Genomic DNA, 14,431 nt, shown 5'->3' with positions numbered 1-14,431 from the left:
GTGCTTGGGTGGCTCAGTAAGTTAAGTGTCCAACTTCAGCTCAGGTCATGATCCATGGTTTGTGAGTTCAAGCCTCGCGTCAGGCTCTGGGCTGACAGCTCAGAGCCTGGAGCCTGCTTCGGATTCTGTGTCTCCCTCTCCCTGCCCCTCCCCCGCTCATGCTGCTTTTCTCTCTCAAAAAAATTTTTTTTTTAAATTTAAGTGAGTACAGAAAGCTAGATGAGCCCTAGAAAACAGAATACATGCCATACCAGAAAGGGCAGCCTCCTTTGGGCCTTAGTGGATTGTTGCCAGGCAGGAATGTGACTATTGCCACAATTTCTGATTCCTTAAGAGAAGTTGGAAAACTGAATTTCTATATAAAACATATTAATTTTCAAGTGTTGGCTCAGTTTTCTTCTTTAAATTCTAGGTGAGCTGAACAAAACATATCTTCAGGCCAGTTTTGGCCAAATGGAATACCTATAATGCTAACATAATGTAACATTTTTTAAATGGGGAAACTGAGGCCAATGAGAATAGGAAGAATCAAGTTAGCCTTTTTCAAGGGCTTTATCTGAACTAGGGAGATTCATGTGTCTACATTTTGAAGGACCTATGAAAGGTAAGAGAACATTATTACCATTTATTAGGTACCCCACTGTATGTGATTCACATACATGCTCACAGCAACTCTGTAAGCCATGCATGATTACTCCCATTTTACAAATAAAGAACACGTTTATTTTTTATTTATTTTTTTAAAGTTTATTTTGAGAGAGAGAAATAGAGCATGAGCAGGGGAGAGGCAGAGAGAGAGAGAGGGAGACAGAGAATCCCAAGCAGGCTCAGTGATGTCAGCACACAGTCTGATGCAGGGCTTGAACTCACAAACTATGAGATCATGACCTGAGCCGAAATCAAGAGTTGGACGCTTAACCAACTGAGCTACCCAGGTGCCCCAAGAACAAGTTTAAAGAGAGAAAGTAACTTGCCCAACTATTTTAGGGAAATTTTCTAGGCAAATAAAGGAGGAAGTTTCCTTCTCCTTGCCAAGCCCTAAATCAATTAGGTAATTTTTATAAAACAGAGTGAAAGATTCAGGACTCCAGCAGACAGGCATGAGCCCAAGGGTTTTCAGAAAGTCTTTTATTTTTCTACTCAAGGTATCCTTAGATAATAAGCAGGTCGTACCTGCATGTTTCTTTGTCCTCTGCTGTCAAGTCCTTCTCCTCGAACCATTCCACACATGAAGACCTCTTGAGCTATTCCAAAGATATGAACACCTGGAGATCCCCATCCCCGTCTCCACTCGTAGAAGCAGCAGACAGAAAGCGCAAGGGACAGGCCTGATCACTGATTCTTTTTCCTGAGGCCACTTACACTCCTCTTTTTATCCAAGATGATTGCTGGTGATGGCATTCAGTCACTGCTTGTTCTTTTGTGTCTGGAGCCTTGAAAAGATGGGCTGCTTCTACTGCCTAACATTACAGGGTAACAAATCTACAACACTTCTCAGGACTCAACACAAGCTAATCAAAGGAGGAAAGCCTGCTTCACACTTTCCTTCCCTCCCCTTGTTATAACTTAGATATATGATTGCTCCTTAATAGACCTGCCTAAGCCTTGCTGGGCCCTGCTCTCTCAAGTGACAGATGACCAAGCCCACATAGTCGCGGAGAAGGGAAGCGTTGCAACAGGAAAGATGCCTGAGACCCTGCTACTCAGGGCTGACCAAAGGTCCCAGTACACCAAGGTCACACAGCTGGGAAGAGTAAATGGGAAAGTACAATGTGGGGTTAAGGGATGACATGAGAAGGTGGGGAAAGAGAGGACTGGGCGAAGGAGCTAGGGGCAGGCCACTCTTCCCTGGCCCTTCTTATTTCTCTGCAGTCCACCTCCCCTCCCAGCCAGATCCTTAGGGCTTTTCACACCATTGGCTAGGCCACTTTGTCTATCACATTGTTAGGGCTTCCCCATTGGTGCCTGAGGGAGAGGGTGGAGACTCTGCAGGAGCGAGCCCTGGGGAAAAGGGCAGATTTCAGAATTGTTCCTGCTCCTCTCTGTCACTGCCTCTTTGGGTGCAGCCGTCTTCGTCTGCTGTGGTTGTAGGGAGCCAGTGGGTTCCTGGCCTGTGAGCAGCCCTTAGAGATTAGAGTCAGTGGGCTGTGAGCACTGTTCCATGTGCTGCCACTTTCCCACTTCCCATGGCAAGGCGAGGAAAGGTGCCACCCAGGTCCAATAGGGTAGTGCATAATTCATCCCCCTTCTAAGCGCCTTTTGTGTACCACCCTGACGTTCTGCAGAAATAACCAATGAGGTTCCAAATCTGAGGCGCCATCCCTCTGTCCAAACAAGATTGCCCCATCCCACCAGTCACCCACGTATTACTTCAGAAGTTCATTTCACATTCTGCCTTTTGAGAATCGATGCTCCTCCCTTCACTTCAGCCCTACGTGAACCTGGTCCACACGTGACCACAGTCCTTGTTCAGTGTAGAACCGACATCTTATCACCCACCCCATCCAGTTTCTACTCAGACCCTCATTACCTGGTCCATGCAGGCCTCATTCTGCTCCCCCAGCCCCTTGTGTAGCTGGCTCTGCAGCCCCCAACATATGTTCTCAGAAACACAGTCCTATAACCCATACCCTGCCTGGGCCCTAATGACATCCTGAGCTCTCCCCAAAAGCAAGATTCCTCCTTTTCATCTGACTTAACGTCTCCTATAAACAGATCGGGCCAAGTTCCCTACATTCCTACAACCACAGGCCTGATCACCCTGAGCTGCGTCTGGCTTTGTGCCTCTATGTCTCCCCCTCTTAGTACTCTCAGGGAGCAGTACTTATTCTCAGGAACTCTCAGGGAGTTCCTCTCTGGGAACTCAGAATAAATAACTAAATACATTCTGTCTGATTCCTTAGGAATTTTTTTTTTCCTACAAAGTTGATAAACTCTAATGTTGCCTCTCCCCTCACCACAATATGAACAACTTCCTGTCCTCAAACCAATTTTTTTTTAACAGAGTTTTTTTTAGAGCAGTTTTACGTTCACAGTAAAATTGAGCAGACTGTAAGTGTTCCTGTGGTCTCCCTGCCCCCGTACAAGCACAGCCTCCCCCACTATCACCATCCCACACCAGAGTGGTACATTTGTTAAAAACTGAGGAGCCTACATTGACATGTCAGTATCACCCAAAGCCCATAGTTTACATTATGGTTTGTTCTTGGTATTGTACACTTTACGGGTTTGGACAAATGTATAATGACCCGTATCCACCATTATAGTATCAAACAGAATTGTTTCACTGCCCTAAAATTTCTCTGTACTCCACCTATCCTTATTCCCATCGTCCTTATCCCCATCGACCCCTGGCAACCAATGATCTTTTTACTGTTTCCATAATTTTGCTTTTTTCCCCCAGAATGTTGTATAGTTGGAATCATACAGTTTGCCTTTTCAGATTGCCTTCTTTCACTTAGTAATATGAATCTAAGTTTGCTCCGTGCCTTTGCATGGCCTGATAGTTCCTTTCTTTTTAGCACTGAATGGCATTCTATTGTCTGAATGCACCACAACTCTGAATCATTTTTAAATTTTCTGTCTATAGAGTTATTGAAAGAGGTTAAGCAGTCACCAGTTATGGATTCAAATCCAGTTTGGGCTTTACATTTACATGAGCTTGGCCAAACTACTTGACGCTCTAAAATCCAGTTGCCTACCAACCACCCTACAGAGTTGTTAAGGTTATGAACCTGTAAAAATTAACACCAAGGACACAGTGCTGAGAAACCATGTTATCTAAAATCATAGACTGTCAGAAAGTTTGCTCTTTGAAATCATAGCAATAGTGAGAACGGGACATCTCACTCTTGCCTGGGGGATCACTTTGACACAGAGACGTAGCCATGATTTTCACCCAGGTGCAGGGCTTCAGAGGAGGGATTTCTGGAGATAACATTGCACATTTATCTTAACCCTATAATTTCCAAACAAACAGGACCCTGTGTCTGCTTCTCAGCCAAGGTATGATGTTGACTCCATTATATAGGACCTGCTTTGCCTTGAGTCCCTCAAACCTCTGCTTAATATAAATTTTACCTACAGTTCTTCTGGAAAGCTTTTTTTAAAGAACTCTTTAGTAAATTGACTCAAGTGGACTAACCTTAAATGATTCAGCACTGATATTAGAAATGTACATCAAAAATGTATAAAAGGAGAACATAAGTTACCTAAGTATATGGACACTTATAGTTACACCTACATACAACTACATATTCATACATATTTTGATTCGGGGTGGGGGGCATGGAATTTGAGATACTAAAACTATTCTTAAGTTTTCAAGACAGTGTAAGATAGGTTTCCACACCATTCTACCTGAATGTGAAGCTCCTAACGTAAACACAAGATGTTATCATGCTAGAAACAGGGTTTGTGTTGTAGACTTAGTGCTTATGTCGCCCCTCCCCCTAATTTCCTATCTTGAAACCTAGTTTCCACTTGTGATGGTATTTGGAGGTGTGCCTTTGGAAGGTGATTCACATCATGAGGGTGGAGCCCTCATGAATGGGATTAGTGTCCTAATAAAAAATTCCCCAAAGAGCTCCCTCACTCAAGTAAGGGCATGCAAAAAATAATTGTCTATGGACCTGGAAGTGGGCCCTCACCAGACACGGGAACGCCTGGCACCTTGATTTTGGACTTTTCCCAGCCTCCAAAACTATGAGAAATAAATTTCTGTTGTTTATGAGTCACCATCCATGGTATTTTGTTATAGCAGTCTGAATCAACTAAGATATTTGGTTTTAACTTTTATTTGTTTTTTTTTTCAACGTTTATTTATTTTTGGGACAGAGAGAGACAGAGCATGAACGGGGGAGGGGCAGAGAGAGAGGGAGACACAGAATCGGAAGCAGGCTCCAGGCTCCGAGCCATCAGCCCAGAGCCCGACGCGGGGCTCGAACTCACGGACCGCGAGATCGTGACCTGGCTGAAGTCGGACGCTTAACCGACTGCGCCACCCAGGCGCCCCTAACTTTTATTTGTTTTAACAGGTATTGGTGTAACACATTGGCTTACTAATAACTAAGGCATTTTGTGTACACAGTATATCACTGTGAAAAAAATAATATTATTCGCTCTGATTTTTAAACTCTGTCTTTTCAACATAAGAAAATAGCAACACGCATTTAAATGTTTCCTTTTGCAGCAAGTTAACCATTTTATCAGACAAGTGTGTCCCTCCTGTTCTTGGTCGTTGGACCTTTCAAGGATTGAACCAAATCACGCATGTAACACTACATAACGTTTACCTGTGCCTGGCACAGAGTAGGCACACAAAAAATATTTGTTGATAGAATTAATGTGATAACACCATGTACAAGAACACTTAAAAGGCGCAAAACGCCGGGATTTTGGTGTTTCCATCTAAATTGTGTTTGCTTTTTCTTTTTTAAAATCTTTTTTAAAAATGTTTTTATTTTTGAGACAGAGAGAGAGAGCATGAGCAGGGGAGGGGCAGAGAGTGACCGAGACACAGAATCTGAAGCAGGGTCCAGGCTCCGAGCGGTCAGCACAGAGCACCCGCGTGGGGCTCAAACTCACGGACTGTGAGATCATGACCTGAACTGAAGTCAGACTCTTAACCGGCTGAGCCACCCAGGCACCCCTGTATTTTCTTTTTCTTAACTGAGAGTCTGAAGCCTTGAAAGGGCAAGTGGACTGCCTAAAGCCACACGGGTCAGTGAGGCAAGTGAGCAAAAGAAACCTAAACTGCTGAGCGAACAGACTCAAGCACTAGGAGGCAGAGCTGCACTAACTTCTCCGAAGGTCCCGCCTCCACCTATTGTCCCTGCCCTGATCTCCTCCCCGCCTGTAGTTCCTCCTTCCCACTGCGGTCGCCTGGGCCATGATGAAGCAGTTTCCGCCCTAAGAAGGGTGGTGCGGCTCCTTCTGCTCTCGCGAGGACTGGTGATCGAACACATTTCCTCTTTGCACTACCGCAGGGTTCCCCATCACAGTTCCGCCCTTACTACCCCCCACTTCCGGCCCGAAAAGCCACTTCCACCCACAAAGGGGGTCGTCCCGCGGGGGCACGGGCCGTGGCCGGGTCCCCCTTTCCTGCCCAGCCAAATGCCCAACTTCCGCCGCCACAGTCTCCTCCGCCGCTGTTTCTTCCGCCGCGATCGACGCAAACGAAGCCGTCCCACCCCACAGCTCAGGACCGGCGCTCGATTACACTCCGGGAGAGAAAAGGGCGGGCAGGACCCAGGCCTCCACCCCCGCCCCCGCCCCCGCCCCCTAGGCTTTCCCCTTTGCGTGCCCGCCTCCAAACCACACGCCCTCCCAGCTCGAAGCCGCATTCGCCCTCAGAGAGGCGGGGCGGCTCTTCTGGCCTCGCTCTCGCGAGAGCTCGCACTTCTCGCGATACCCGACGCCCGACTTGTGCGCCCGGGAAACCCCGTTGCTCCCTTTCCCCTGGCTGGCAGCGCGGAGGCCGCACGGTAAGACGGGCGCTCCTGCTCGGGCTGGGCGCGGGGCGTCAGGGGCCGGACTCCCCAGTCGGGAGTGCGTGCCTGGGGCCCCCGGGGAGACCGTGTGGGGCCGCCCCGCCCCCTGGAGCCGCAGCCACGTGCGAGCGGCAGGCCCGGACATGCCCGGTTTGCGAGGTCCGGGGACCGAGACTGGGCCAGGCGGGCGGCGGGGATGCAAGGAGGGGGTCCCCAGAATCAGGGGCTGGGGTCATCTAGCGTCTCCACCACGGCGCCAGGCCGTGCTCGTGCGACGCGCAGAGACCGTGAGCGGCGGTGAAGTCTAGCACCCACAGGCGCCGGGGCCTTTAGGGCCCGTATCTGAAGTAGGGCCTCGGGAAGGAACGGGAGAGCGGCGGCTGCGGTCGCGTGGGGGCAAGGCCCTGGCCCCTGTCAGCCGTCTCCACCAGTGCCAAGTTCACATGCTTGCTCTTTTTCTCGTAGATGCCTGGAGTTACTGTAAAAGACGTGAACCAGCAGGAGTTCGTCAGAGCTCTGGCAGCCTTCCTCAAAAAGTGAGTGTGGGGCCTCGGGCTCGGTGGATGGGGGCTGTGGTCTTTGCCTGACTCCTCCGCGGACGTTGTTTCTCTTCTCGGGTACCGGGAGGCTTGTGTGAGGTCTCCGTGTGGAGTCTGCTTTTCTGTCTGAGGCCTGGGTTTGGGTTGTGGCTGCGTTTCTGGTTTTTTTATATTTTGGGACACGTGGAGCTCCTGGTAACCTATACTTCCTGGGTTGAGCAGAGGGGATTTGGGGGCTGGAGTTTGGGGAGACTCCTGGATCGTCACTTTGTCAACGTTGGTCCCAGGTCTGGGAAGCTGAAAGTCCCTGAATGGGTGGACACTGTCAAGCTGGCCAAGCATAAAGAGCTTGCTCCCTACGATGAGAACTGGTTCTACACACGAGCTGGTGAGGAACTGGGGCCTCTGGGTAATGGGGGGGGGGGTGCTGGGTGACCCCTGGCACAAACCATACCTCCCTGTTCTCTCTGTGAGCCCTCCCAAGATTGCAAGAGGAGAGAAACTCTTTAAATTATAGTTGACCTACAGTGTGAGAGAAGCACTAGGCTATCGCTATGTGCTTGTGTGACGCTCAGTAACTTCATTATCTGAGTCTGTTTTCATTTGTAAGCAGTTGATGTGAGGACCTGTGGCTTCCTCTGAAACTCTAGGGAAACCCAGGGTCAAGTGAATGTTCATAGTTTACTTAGAGGTAGTTTGTTTTAGAGGAAAGCGTTTACTGACTCTTGCATGTTCGTGGAGTCAAGACTCTCCCCAGTTCAGATTTCTCTCTGCCACTTAACTGTGTGGCCTCCATCTGCCTGTTCCCCTTTGTGTCCTCTCTGAAACGAGGCTAACGATTGTTAACAACGCAGGATTGTAGTGGGAATCAAATGAGCTTATGACAGTTAAAACCTGTACAATGCCCCTGTGGCAGAGTAGTTCCTCAAGAAAAGTCAGGTGTCCCGTTTTTATCGTTCAGATCCATAGGCTGGTTTTCTCCTTGTCTCTCTAGAGAGACCATTTCTTTTAAGTGGTTGGGATCTGGCTGGGTCACTCCTTGCTCTAAATCTTGGTAAGTCCCAAGTATCCAAAACAAAGCCTTATGATCACCCTGTAACCATTTGTCAGTCCCCTCTCTTATTAGTCTACCAGTGATAAGTTGGAAGGAGTGACTTCAGTGTAGTGCCCAATGGCACAGTGCTAATTTTCACCTGTCCTTGACATTTCAAGTTTCTCCCGGCTGTCACTCCATGAAGGCCTAACTTAGGGATGGAGGGGTGGTCAGTGCTAGGTTGTTCAAGGCAGCAACCTCTGCACAGGCCTTCATTAAGGACCCTCAGCTTCTGCAATCTTTTAACCTTCAATCTCTGACCTAGGGGCTCTATCCTGGCCAAAGACTGTCTCCAGACGGGAAGTAGGTGGGAAGCACAGTTTAGAAATAAAGCTTCAGGGTGACTTTGAGAAGAGTTGGCCTTGGTACCAAGTCCCTTTGGCACTTTGGAATATGATGTATTTTGTAGATTGGTGTTGCCCTTGTGCATCAGATGTCCATGAGGTCCACTCTGTTTCAGGCCCTGGACGGGCAGAGGCCAACATGACTTGGCCACAGCCTCAGACCCCTGAGGATTAAAAGGTCAACTCACAGGTGGGTAGGGTGGGTAGCATATAGCGGGGATCCCCACTGTGCTTTTAGGAAGAAAAAAGGGCTGGGGAAGGGAAGCTGGCTTGATTTCCCCAGGCACACATTAGTGATGGGGCCTGGATGAGGCCACCACCCCATCCACCCATCTTGGGAAGCAAGGCTGCCTGATCCTGAATGTTCTTTGGCAACGCCCCAAGAATCAGTTGGTCAAGGCAGCTTTGGATCTAAGATGAGGAGAAAGTCTACTGGCTTTTCCTATGTGGTCAGGTAAATCTACATATTTTGTTTAATCTGCCCTGTTGAAAACTTCCCAGATAGTACTGGTGGTTTTCTGTTTTATGCTTGTTGTATTTTTGTAGATGGGGAGAGATTAATGTGAAATGAGATCGAGACCACCCTGGGCAGTACACCTAGATGAGCCTTAGACTGTTTCCTGGCCCCTTCTCTGACAACTCACACGGAGTGTGCATCCTCTACCTGCCATCCTGATCTCCCTTACTCAAGGTCTCCAAAACTCCCTTTTTGACCTCATTTCCCCAGCTGCCTTAGTGGCATAGCATAGTGATTCTAGACCAAGGTCTGTTGTGCACATTTTTGTTGGGACACTGCCACGCCCATTTGTTTCCATGTACACCAGAGGCAGAGTTGCAATTGTGACGGACTGGTGGCCTCCAAAGCCAAAAATATTTATTCTGACCCTTTACTGGAGAAGTTTACCGGCCTAGAGTGCTCCCACCTAGTTGAGGTTAGCTCATACTCTGGGCAAGTCACTGGAGATACTCAATTACCAAAGAGGAAACAGGTACAGACAGGTGAAGTGACCCTAGGAGAGCATGACACGCTGACTCCAAGCTTGGCAGACCCGAGTCTGTGCTGTATTTGCATTTTCTCCTTCCCTGCATTGTGATGTCAAGGAAAGACCACTGTAGGGCTTTGTGAGGGGAGGGGGTGTTGCCTTGTGGCCTTGGACAAGCCCCCTGGTTTCTTCATTGTCAGAAGGTCTTGCTTGGGAGGGAGGTGGGAGTCCATTGTGTCTTGTCCAGCAGTGAGTGACTCCTGAATTGGGACATCTGAATGTGTCAAGTGAAATCATTGTGGATGGGACCTGGTCTTCTCTGATCAGTGCATAGGGCTGGGCAGTCACATATGCTGTTATTGGAAAGATCAAGGCCTTGGAGACATTGCAGGAACAAGTTAAGGGGTGACAATATCCGGATTCTTTCCTTAGAAGCTTGGCAAAGAACAGTTAACTAAGATGCTGAGCTGTAGGGGCACCTGGGTGGCTCAGTTGAGCATCCAACTTCAGCTCAGGTCATGTTCTCACAGTTAGTTCAGGCCCTGCATGCTGACAGTGCAGAGCCTGCCTGGGATTCTCTCTCTCTCTCCCTCTCTCTCCCTCCCTCTCTCTCCCTCTCTCCCCCTCTCCCTCCCTCCCTCCCCCCCTCTCCCTCTCTCCCTCCTCTGCCCCCCACAATATAAATAAACTTAAAAAAAAAAAAAAGATGCTGCGCTGCAAAGACATTTGTGAAACTTTGGTATACCAGGTGTTCAAGAGCATTGTGACCCTCTCCGCCTGGTGGCCCCTTGGCGTGGGAGGATGCTGCTGGTCCCTCCTTTATACTTTGAGGTGGGGAGTGACTCCTGGACACTTGGGGCAGGATTTCCAAGAGGAACAGAAAGTCTTAGAGGGACTTGAGAAGCCATTCGTGACCACACCTGGCTTGCTGTCACCTCCTAAGCAGCACCTAGGATGGCCTGATTGGTGATGTTACAGCTCCACTTCAGAAGGATTGGGGCCTGGGTCTCAGCAGGGTGGGGTGAGAAAAGGCCAATTATTTTGTAGAATTCTGTTATTTTGACTGTAATGCTTTCCGACTTGTAGCATTAATATTCTTTCCCTTTTAATAGGTCAGGAAAATAATTACCAAGAACTGGGGTGGGGGGTACCTTCTATCTGACACCACACCAGTTAGTTTTTTGCAGCTTAAGGAAAAATTTACAGCAGCCCCTTCACCTCCTCCTTGAAGACACTAATAGTTGGACTTTACTGGAGCTTATTCTCTGCCACTCAATCCTCAGGATTTGAGTAGGCTTCCCCCTGAGTCCCGTGGCCCAGGCCCAGACCGCCCAAATAGGGGGTGGACTCGGCTGAGAGGAGCAGTGTTGGGATTCACACCCTGTGTTGCCAGACAGCTCAGGGGTTGGCCATCTCTTTTTATACAGAGCCCGGATTGGGACTAGGCTGAGCATTGGTCCTAGCCTGACCAGGCTTCTCCTGGGCATCTGTGTGCTTGGGAGTATTCCACTGACCCCTTCCTGAGGCTATTCTGCTTTCCTCAGCCCTGTAGTGCCCAGGTGGGAGAGCACATCTCCACCCAGGCCAAAGCATGGCTTGGCACAGGCACAGGAGGAATGGTGGTAGCTGTTGGGCATGTGAGCTGGTCTGGAAGTCTGGACTTTTCCGGTGATATCACTGGAAGGGGAGTTTTGATCCTGGAGGTGGTGTGGAGGTAGGAAGAACCAAGGAGAACTGTTTAAAAAAAATTTTTTTTAATGTTTGTTTATTTTTGAGAGAGCATGCGAGAGCATGAGTGGGGGAGGGGCAGAGAGAGGGAGGCACAGAATCCGAAGCAGCCTCCAGGCTCTGAGCTGTCACCACAGAGCCCGATGCGGGGCTCGAACTCACAGGCTGTGAGATCATGACCTGAGCCGAAGTCAGATGCTCAACTGACTGAGTCACCCAGGCGCCCCCCGAGGAGAACAGTTTTAAAGTGAGCAAAAGCTGGAAGCAGTGAAACCAGGGAGAGGTTGTACAGTGGTCCTGATAAAGATGGTGAGGGTTTCAGCCATGCCGGAGCCCCCAGAAGCCCATGACTGTATCTGAAGACCATCTTACAGGGCAGGAGGGGTCTGGGTGGGGACAAGTGGTGTGGAAGAACTTCTTTGGGAGGAGTAGCCCACTTTAGGTGGTAAGTTCCACCCACCCCCAGCTCAGAACCCCACAAAGTCATGGATGTGGCCTGGCACCTGGTTGTTAGGAGTAAGTAGTTCCTGGAGGAAGGAATCCTGATTTTTCCCTCTGATCTGTAGGGACTAAAAGTAGTCACTTGGGCAAAACCATTATGTACTGATTGCTGGCAGCCCTGGAATGACCTGGAGTCCTTGCATCTCAAGCCCTAGTTCCCTCAAATTTCAGTGGCCCCCTGAGATAGAAAGCCAGAACAGTCTGTCCCTCCGTGCTATGTGACATGAGGCCAGTGAGTACCTTCTGGAGCCTGTTTGCTTTTCTGTGAAGGAGAATAGCACTGGACACCCGTGCAGCTCTCAGGTGAGGGTGGGTGACTTACCGAGGCCACACACCATCAGGCCAGGTCGTAAGGCCATCTTACTGCCTCATGGGGGAGCATGAAAAGCAGATGGCACGGGGCCTGGTGGGCAAATGGCCCTGTTGAACAGAACAGTGAGGGATGGGGGACTTGTCCAAGCCGGATAAGAATCCTGTGGTTGCGGAAGGGGTGATGCCCGTTCAGGGTTGGGAACGTCACTGCATGGGGTGTCGGCTCTGACCCTGAGTTCTCCAGGGCCAAGGGGCTTAGGGAGCTGCGTTCAGGTGGCGACATATCCCTGCTCGTACTCCTGCCCCTCAGGCCTGGGTCTGGAGGTGGAAAGTCACGGCTTAAGCACTTGCCAGGCTCTGCCCATAGGACCCTAGGCCCAGGCTCACGGCATCTCAGCTGTGGCAGGCCGTCCAGTCTCCTCAGCTGGGCCCGGGGTGTAGGGCAGCTTGGCTGTGGGATAGCTGGGGTGGGGGCCCAGTCCTTAGTCTGTGTATTCTCAGTTTTCCGGGCTATACAATGGGAGGAATTAGCTGCTACGCACACAGTTCATGTGTGTGACCTTGAGCGAGGCCCTTCCCTCAGCCTGCTTCCGCTGTAGAGAGGACTCTACTTTGCTTGAGAAGGATCCTCACATCTCACGCACACCCCACCCAGCTTCCACAGCACGGCACCTGTACCTCCGGGGCGGCGCTGGAGTCGGCTCCATGACCAAGATCTACGGAGGACGTCAGAGAAATGGGGTCATGCCCAGCCACTTTAGCAGAGGCTCCAAGAGCGTGGCCCGCAGGGTCCTCCAAGCCCTAGAGGGGCTGAAAATGGTGGAAAAGGACCAAGATGGGTAAGCGGGGTTGGGGGGAATGGCTGGGACAGGGGTGATGGAGGAGACTTGGGGTCAGATCACCTGTAATGAAGTTGTCTAGAGCCATCCTTCCCCCGTGTGGAGAGGTGCCAGGTCTGTCCTGCCGTCTGCACCTGCCCCTCAGGCGGGCAGGGGATTCTGCAGAAAAGCGAACAGTGAGGGGCCTCACCCCGACCTCTCTGGCTGACTACCCCAAGCTCCAGGAAGGTAATTTAGCGACTGTCCGCTTTCATTAGCCTGCTCGTTAACTTTTCCCAATTGATTTTTTCGGGGCTTTTGATCTAATGCTTGCACAAACGACACCCTGGCAGCTCCCAGGGGGGCTCCCACCCCTGCCCCCAGCTCGTTAGAATGCAGCTGACTGGGGCCCTCAGTGGGACTTGGCTGGTGTCATGTGGTCCCATGGCCAGGTGCCTTCTTGGGAAGCCTGGCTTACATCCAGGGTGGGCCTGGCAGTGACATGGTTGAGAGCCTTCACTCATGGGGGGCTGCATGACCCTTCTCCCACAGGGGACGCAAACTGACACCTCAGGGACAGAGAGATCTGGACAGAATCGCCGGACAGGTGAGGTCTGGGTGTGGGCCGGGACTGGGTCTCTTAGTCACTGCCTGGGCGTTTCCAGAGCCTGGGATTTGTCAGGTCAGAATTTTCTACCCTAGAGGGCACAGCCCAGGCTGGTGGGGTCAGGGGCAGGAGAAAGAACGTTTCTGACTGACTTCCTGCTAGAGCTGGTTAGAAATGTGGGTGTCAGGACCCCAGGCCTGGCGTGCAGCTGGAATTGTTTCTCGTGCAGGACAGGTTTCTGCACACAACTCCCCTTTGCCCAGTCAGCCTTCTCAGGACTCTAGCTGCAATGTTTCCTCATTCTTCATGCTCACTGACATCAGCCGGGATGGCTGTGGAGAGAGTGGGGGAGGCAAGCCAGCTCAGAACGAGGGTCTCCATCCAGATCCCTGACTGGCTGGACACCTTGGGGCAGAGTCTGTTCGCCTGGAGCCATTCCCATCTGTATAATGGTCTACTCTTGCCAGCCTCCATAGGGTAGTGGTGAGGGCTCAGTGGGCTACAGCAGGGGGAGCCCCCAGGGCCAGGCATGAACCCATTGTTGGGTTTTTTCTTTCTGTGTCATTGACTCAGGTCTCCTAGGAGCCTTGGAGGGCTCAATTACTTAGTCAAGTGTCAAAAAAGAGTAGAAGGTGTCAGCCCCCTGGGAGTCCGGGGGTTTTCTGGAAGGAGCCGGTGATCTTTTCTGCGCAGGGCAGGGCATAGACAGTGTGGATAGCAGAGCAGTGGGCAGGTGTTGGAATCCTGCCCCGCCACTCCCTTTCTTTTAGTCCCCGTTGACACTTCTGTAAAATGGGGAAATGCCCGAGGCTGTAAGGATTAGATTGGATGAACACCTGTCAGACCACAAATCCAGGTGCCTGGCGTCCCTCGGGTGGGGGGTAGCTGCTCCAAAGCGCCGGAACACAGACCCCACGGCCGATCTTAATTACTCTCCTGTCTTTTCCCACAGGTGGCAGCTGCCAACAAGAAGCATTAGAACAAATGCTGGGTGAATAAATTGCCTCATTCGTAA

The 14,431-nt window shown here is 50.5% G+C and overlaps 1 protein-coding gene across 2 annotated transcripts; it reads left to right on the top strand.

Annotated features, from left to right (window-relative positions):
* The first annotated feature begins 6,390 nt into the window (after window positions 1–6,390).
* Window positions 6,391–14,431, top strand: RPS19 (ribosomal protein S19). 2 transcript variants are annotated; one of them, XM_030297163.1, is made up of 6 exons: window positions 6,396–6,485; window positions 6,957–7,027; window positions 7,318–7,418; window positions 12,647–12,830; window positions 13,362–13,416; window positions 14,369–14,431. In XM_030297163.1, the coding sequence occupies exons 2-6, from the start codon at window positions 6,957–6,959 to the stop codon at window positions 14,393–14,395; spliced, it is 438 nt and encodes a 145-aa protein (XP_030153023.1). In that variant the 5' UTR covers window positions 6,396–6,485; the 3' UTR covers window positions 14,396–14,431. The 2 variants fall into 2 exon arrangements, with proteins under 2 accessions (XP_030153021.1, XP_030153023.1); XM_030297161.1 differs by lacking the exons at window positions 13,362–13,416; window positions 14,369–14,431 and adding an exon at window positions 12,936–13,042 and having other exon boundaries at window positions 6,391–6,485.

The sequence above is a fragment of the Lynx canadensis genome, chromosome E2 (genome assembly GCF_007474595.2).
Source record: "Lynx canadensis isolate LIC74 chromosome E2, mLynCan4.pri.v2, whole genome shotgun sequence".
Taxonomy (NCBI): Eukaryota; Metazoa; Chordata; class Mammalia; order Carnivora; family Felidae; genus Lynx; species Lynx canadensis.
The sequence above is the reverse complement of the archived record's forward strand: the minus strand, read 5'-3'. Positions and strand labels throughout refer to the sequence as shown.